This window comes from Lagopus leucura, unplaced genomic scaffold (assembly GCF_019238085.1).
Source record: "Lagopus leucura isolate 7727_CA_CO unplaced genomic scaffold, USGS_WTPT01 Super-Scaffold_100066, whole genome shotgun sequence".
In the NCBI taxonomy this organism is placed as follows: Eukaryota; Metazoa; Chordata; class Aves; order Galliformes; family Phasianidae; genus Lagopus; species Lagopus leucura.
In genome coordinates this window covers 401,709-408,429 of record NW_024962310.1, presented here as the reverse complement: position 1 = coordinate 408,429, position 6,721 = coordinate 401,709, and the positions used below count along the sequence as shown (strand labels likewise).

General features: G+C 54.7%; 2 protein-coding genes and 1 non-coding gene across 3 annotated transcripts in view; 1 reads left to right on the top strand and 2 right to left on the bottom strand.

The window, feature by feature from the left end:
- ABI3 (ABI family member 3) overlaps positions 1-346 on the bottom strand; it is a 4,892-nt gene extending 4,546 nt beyond the window's left edge. The window contains exon 1 of the mRNA XM_042886940.1: positions 32-346. Within this exon, the coding sequence (XP_042742874.1) occupies positions 32-142 (111 nt within the window). The 5' untranslated portion in view covers positions 143-346. The remainder of the gene's footprint in view (positions 1-31) is intronic.
- A 533-nt stretch (positions 347-879) lies between these two features.
- Positions 880-3,649, top strand: GNGT2 (G protein subunit gamma transducin 2). Its single transcript, XM_042886944.1, has 3 exons — positions 880-1,596; positions 2,595-2,684; positions 2,895-3,649. The coding sequence occupies exons 2-3, from the start codon at positions 2,601-2,603 to the stop codon at positions 3,018-3,020; spliced, it is 210 nt and encodes a 69-aa protein (XP_042742878.1). The 5' UTR covers positions 880-1,596; positions 2,595-2,600; the 3' UTR covers positions 3,021-3,649.
- Positions 3,650-4,675: 1,026 nt separating this feature from the next.
- Positions 4,676-4,747, bottom strand: TRNAQ-UUG. Its single transcript has one exon. It is a non-coding gene; the product is annotated as a tRNA-Gln (tRNA).
- Between the last annotated feature and the right edge of the window lie 1,974 nt (positions 4,748-6,721).

The following is a 6,721-nucleotide window of genomic DNA, read 5'->3' as shown; positions in this document are numbered from 1 at the left end:
TTCCAGCGACCCCCCCAGCCCCACACCCCACCTGCAGGTAGTTGCTCTCGCAGTACTCAGCCACACGCTGCAGGTTGCTGTGGTTGTCACGCAGGCCCTGCCGTGCCGTGGGGACATCGCAGGGCTGCAGCGGCTCCGCCATGGTGCTGGGACTGGAGCCCACTTCCTCCCCAGCCTCTCAGGCGCCGCGTTTTGAAGCTCGCGGCGATGCTGACGCACTGCTCTGCGGATGCCCTGTGGGTTGTCACCTCTCCCAGCTCCGCCAGCTCTGCCGGCCCACAGCCCCATGAGGAGTGGGCTTGGCAGGCTGAGGGCTGCCATCTTGTCTGCCATAGCGGTGGAGGCTTGGGGGCATGGAGGGGTGGAACCCGAAAGCTGTTGAGGTGCTGCAAGCCCAGTCCCCACCAAACCTGCCCTTCACATCCATACTTACCCCTCCCCCCACCCACCCACCCCCAAATTCAGCCGTCCCCATCAAGGGGGCCTTCATGAGGTTGAAGGCAGTACAGCCCTGGGCAGAGTGGCATTTCAAGGACAATGCTACATTTTGGCTCCTAAGGGCCCAAATTCGGCCACTTCTGGGCGTTTTGGTGCTTGCATCTCCATCCTCTGACAGAGTCCATTAGGCACGGGGCCAGGCTTGGCTCTGTTGCACTCAGTAGGGGGAATTCCCTTCCCCTTGCCTTTATGGGACTGGCAAGAGGAGATCTAACCTCAGGATGGTGCTTCCATTGCCAGCTCAGGTTCCCCAGACGGCCCCATGCCCCCACCTCGCCCAGTTCAGGTGCAGCCATCAGTTTCTGCTTGCTTCTGTGTGCCGGGACAGCACAACCCTCCTTGGTGCTTTGCTGATGGCCTTTCCCATCCCCACAGCACAGTGCCAGAGGCCATGGCCAAGGGCAGGAAACTCTCACTTCCCAGCACTGGGAGGGTCCTTTATGCTGGGAATCCCCCTCCACCTCCTCCTCTTTGCGCTCCCTCGGGGCCTCCTGAACTCTGTCCTCAGCTTCAGTGTTGCGCATGGGCCAAGCAAGAGCCAAATGCCCATCGTGAGCCCAACAGTGTGAGGATGAGGGAAATGTTGAACCAGCTCTGCTTCTCACACCCTCAATGGCCAAGAGCCACCCCAAATGCCTCCTGGACCCCTACAGTCCCCTTACCCAAGCTCTCATCCTCTCCATTCCCTCCTATGGTGGAACCTGTTCCAGCTCCCATAGCAGATGCTCCCTTTGCTCCCCTAGCTGGGTTCCAGCCCTGCACAGGCTCAAACACACACACTGGGAGCTCAGGGGCTGTCGAGTGCCCCACAAAGCACATCTCCACCCTTGCCCTTCCTCCCCCATCTTCGCCCTCTCCCAGCCCTCCCCTATGGCCCCACCACTGATTACCCAGAGCTTTGAGGCTAATGCCCAACACCTGACCAGCTTATTCTTCTGAGTCTATTATCAGCTTAGGGACCAAAGACATCTGCTACCTGCTCCTGGCTGGGAGATCTGAAGGAGTCTTCAAACAGAACAGTGCAGACACAGAGGACGGCGGCTCGATGGGTTTCTGAATACCTCCAGCACTGAGAGGGGGAGCCCCTCATCCACACAGGTAAGTGGCTTTGCTTCTTTCCCAATGCACAGAGGCATTGCAGGTGCTATCACCACCTCCACGGGTTGATAAAAGCTGCAGCTTTTATCTTCTTGGGACTCATCATGCCCCATAAGCATTGATGGGGAGAGGAGTACTGGGTATGCATGCCATGAAAACAGCCACACAAAACCAGTGGGGTCTGAGGAACAGAAGTTTGATGCCTTCCAAAGCAGGGACAAGACACACCGCTGCTTTAATCACATTCCTCTTTACAATTTAAGAGGTTGTGGCCAGGCTTTCAAGCTAAGTTTTAATATGGGAGCAGCACAAGCCGACTCTCCAAATCTCTCTTATATCCCTTGGATGCACCTTTGTAAAAAACAGATGAGCTTTTCCAGCTCACACCATGGAATGTCTCTGTGCCACAGAGGTAACAGCAATGAAGGGACATAATTCACACCATCACTTACTTGCAAGGGTGGCACAATGAGTGGAAGAGAAAACAACAGTTTAGTTCCTCACAGTGCCTGTGGGCTGCTCCTGCCCAAGCAGAAAAGTGTAGTTACAAACTCACATTGGGAAGGCATCGTCTGCACCTATGCTGCACTGCTTTGTTTAGGAGATGCTGTATAGTTTGGTACATTCTTATCTGGGTCCTCCTAAGATGCTGCAAACCCAACAGCCCCGCAGTGCAATTGGTTTTTCTGTGGGCTCAGCCAGCCCCACTGAACCAGCCATCTCTTGTCCTTGGGAAACAGCCTCTGCTGTACACAAAGAAAGGGCTGGATCTTCTGCTGCTGCCTTCAAACCACTGTTTTTGCTCCATTTGTCTGGGTGAGAACAAGCAAAGCAAAATTTGATTACTGCAGTTACACTGTGCTTTGAAAGGTGCCCGAAAGCTTCAGCTGAGACGTTATCAGCATTTGCAATAGTGTTAGGGCAAAAGCAATAGCCCTAGCGTGCCTTAGGAGAAGCCTTACTGCACTTCAAGCACGCGCCATCTCTGTTGGTTACAGGGCAGAATGGCTCAGGATATGACAGAGAAGGAACTGCTGAAAATGGAACTGGATCAGCTGAAGAAGGAGGTAAAGAACGAGAGGCAAATGGTGAGTATTGCCCCAAAATGCAAAATGGGGAGCAACCTTGGCACCCTGAGGATGCTGATGGGGCACACCACAGCCAAGGGCAGCTCCGTGGTTCCCTCTCCCAGAGGCTCACATGGATTTGTAGGCAGACGATCAGCAAGAGAGCTGCTCTGCAGTGACTGCTTGTTCCCATAACCCACACGAGGCGTCTCCTTCCTTCCTTCCTTGCAGGTCTCCAAGACCGGCAAAGAGCTCAAGGAATACATTGAATCCATGGCAGGAGAGGATCCACTGCTGAAAGGTGTCCCTGAGGACAAGAACCCCTTTAAGGAGAAGGGCGGCTGTACGATAAGCTGACATCCTTCCTCCTCCTGCACCGCCCTGCTTGGGCACAGAGCCATTCCCATGCTCAAGCCAAGACTGTCAGAAACCTGCTTTCCCTATAGTCCGACCTCAGCACTGGGGAGTACCAAAATAAAGTGTAGTCGCATCTGAAGTAGCAGCAGAAAAAAGAAAAATTATGAGAAAAAAAGAAAAAAAAAATTACCCCTGTGATTGCAGAGATGAGGTGCAGCAGATGGAGCAGAGCGTGTTTGTGTGCTCCCATCACTGATTGATGGTTGGTTTCCAGCAAGCAAAAGTTCTGTGTGTTCAGCAGGCAGCAGCAAAGTGGGCTTTAATGGCACAGGTAGGGCTAGGAATGGTTTGTAGGTATAGGGAGGTACTGAAACACGTAGGGCTGTACCTGGACTCCAACCCCAGGCATCCCAGCAGCAGGGCAGGCTCCAAAGCCTAGAGCAGAGCCCTGCATCCCCACTCGCTGCAGAGAAGCATCCCGGTGGGACCTCGCTCACGTTATCACCTATCAGTGCCTGAATCCCCCATCTGGCACAGGCAGACAAACACGCTCTGATGCTCCCAGGGGTCTGAAGCTTTCATCTCCTCTTTCATAACTCTGTCCATCGCTCACAGATCGCACCTCCCACCCGCAGTGCGTCTACAGGACCGGGGAAAGGGGGCTGGGGGAGGGGGGCCGAACAACCCAAGCGGGGCACGGGAACGAGCAAAGCCTCCATCAAAAACATCAGCCTGCCTCCGTGTCCTCCTCGGGAAACCCTCCGGCAACCACAAGAGATCAAAGCCTGGAGGTTTACAAGTCTGGTTCTGCTCGAAGCACTGCCTTGGCTTCACCTTCCGCTCTGTGCAGCCGGGGAAGAGCGGACCGCCTCCATGCGGGCAGAGGTGCTGCAAAGCCTCGTCCCGCAAAGTTTCACCATTGATAAGGATCGACTCGGAGACGGCAACTCTGCTTGGAGGTGGCACAAAAACCGGGGCAGATTGGGGCGGCACAGGGATGAGGTCGATGGGGTGCAGGGGCCCATAAAAAAGGGAAAATAAAGGTTTTGTTCTTCCTCTCGCGGAAATACTGAATAAATCCACTCCGTTCCATACGCGGTCTCTTGTCTCTCTCGTACCCGCGCTCCCGTGCCAAAAACATCACCTCGGGGCCAGCATCATCCGTCCCCGCCGCTAACCCCGGCGGAGGTCCTATAGAGCTCCGCGACCCCTGAGCTCAGCAAAAACAGCCCGCTTAATCCCGGCTAAACCCCGCGCCAATCCCCTCTCATCCATGCACCGCCACCAGCCCGCCCCTTTCTGACCAGCCGCAGCTCAGCTCTTATCAACGAGCCCCGCGATAGCTGCGACCGCAGAGGGAGGGAGGGAAGCTACCAGCCAATAGCAACGCGGGAAGTCGTGAGTGTCGTCCCACGCGCCCAATCGGAGCCAGCTCCTGGATTAACTCCCGCCCCCCCCTTAACACCGCCCCCGCCGCTCTTCCCGCGCATGCGCATCGCGGCGCCGGCGCCCCCGCACAAAATGGAGCCCGGGAGGTGCGCGGTGCCGGTGGGGGGGTGGCGGAGCGCGGGGCGACCCCGCAACGCTTCCCGCAGCACCACGCCGCCGCTGCCGTCCGGCGGGTTCAGCGACGCGCCGGGGGCAAAAAGTACAGGAGGTCCCACCGAGATTTGAACTCGGATCGCTGGATTCAAAGTCCAGAGTGCTAACCATTACACCATGGGACCACGGCATACGCGTTGCGCCACGGCGCCTTCAGGCTTTGCACGCCGCCGCGGGCGTCCGCCCCAACCCCAAATCTACCGTGGGTCCCGATGGAGTCCGCCTCGCACGGCCCCATATCTGCGTACAGCCCAGTGCCGGCAGCAGCCCCGTTCGCCTCCCCCGAAGCTCCCGCTGCTTTCCTTTTAAACCGGGACGCCCGTCGCCGTGACCCCGTTCCCCATCCAGCGGCAAGAAAAGGGCATTCCACCGTCCTCCAAACGCCATTGAATTGTGACAAGGGCTTGGGTTCCACCACCGCTGCTGGACGGCCCCGAGCACGCGTGGCATCGGCCCGTGCACCCCCCGGCACCTCCATTTCTTCGTTGCCAACCCCCCCCCCACAAAATTGATGAAAAAAATGCACAGGAACAGCATTAGAGGAATTTTTTTTTTTCTTTTTTTTTTTTTTTTTTTATTTTTTTTTTTTAATTTTTTAAAAATGAAACAGTGGAGTAAAGCGGTTTGTGGCAAAACCTCGCTGGGAGAGAAATGAAACCTGCATCCATCCGCCATCCCTGCTACTCCACACCCAAAAGCAACGGCTTCGCGGTGTGGGAAGGATGGAGGCGGAACAGGCAAAGAGGAGGGGAAAGGTAGAAAGAAACAGCCAAGAGGAGGAACACCAGCATCGGCCCCGTACAGTACAACGGTATTGAGGAACAGCCTGAAATCACACTGGGGCGGCTGCTGGGAGACATTGCTTTGGCCATTGGTGTGGTGAGAGCCCTTGGGTGCAGCTGTCCCATGGCTCCTGGGTGTGGGGTGATCGGGAACCCAGAGCTGGCTCAGTTGGATCAGATTGTATGGCTGGAAGACCAACTGCTCAGAGCAGTGCTCATGCTGTCATCAGCCCAGTGGCACCAACCCAATGCCACCAACCCAGTGCCACCAATTTAGTGCTGCCGGCTCAGTGCTACCAGCCCAACGCCACCAACTTGGTGCCACCAACCTGGTCCAACCAAACCAGTGCCACCAGGGAGCCACCAGTCCAACTTGGTGCCACCAAGCCAGTTCCACCAATCCAGAGCCAACCTGGTGCCACCCACCACCCCAATTCCACCAACTTGGTGCCACCAAACCTGATTCCATCAACCTGGTGTCACCAACCTGGTACCACCACCCCAATTCCATCAACTTGGTGCCATCAACCCACATCACTAAGCCACCCACACCCATGGCCACTGGGAAAACCATTGAATGATGGCCCCAGCATCTCCCACCCATGCATGATGGGGTTCAGCCCCGCGACGCCGGGGAGCTGATGGAGTTCTACTGCTGACAGAAGTAAATATCAAAGTTCAAAAGGGAAAAAAAAAAAAAAAAAAAAAAAAAAAAAAAAAAAAAATGTAATGGAAGTTTGAGCATTAAAAATTAAAAAAGAAAAAAGAAAAAAAAAAATCAGTCATAACCGAACGGTTTGGACTGCTGAGGTCTGGAGCTTTTACAACTAACGACCACTTTAAAGTGAAAAGAAAGCCCGTAAATTCTATTTTTAAAGAACATTTTTCTTTGGAAAAAGAGTAATTTTTTTTTTTTTTTTTCCCCTAAACTACAGCATGTGGAGTTGCCACTACCTAGTTTTAATCTATTGTCACTAAGAGGTAGATAAACAAAAATGACTTGGTTATATAGGAGGTCGCTGACGTGGTGGAGCAGGCAGACCCCCGGCTCCAGGGCTTCCTCTGGGGCTTTGCCTCATGTAGGGTGACCCCCAAAAGTCGTCAGGTTCCGATGCAGCCACCCAGAGCTGGATACAAGGCAGTATCAGGGGAGGGGGAAGGCACATGTTGGGTCTGAGGACCGGATTTTGCCTCCTGAAAGTCAACGAAAGTTTGATGTCAACACTGAATCCAGATGTGCTTCAAACGAACCATTATCTGCTGGGTAACGAACACTTCAACCCATTCCAGTGATTCTCACCGTTTCCACTCTGATTC

What these genes read in the sequence shown, in the direction of transcription:
- GNGT2 (XM_042886944.1), top strand. Translation starts at nt 2,601, where the DNA reads ATGGCTCAGGATATGACAGAGAAGGAACTGCTGAAAATGGAACTGGAT. An exon ending in TAAAGAACGAGAGGCAAATG is followed by an intron (nt 2,685 to 2,894) that starts GTGAGTATTGCC and finishes CCTTCCTTGCAG; the next exon opens with GTCTCCAAGACCGGCAAAGA.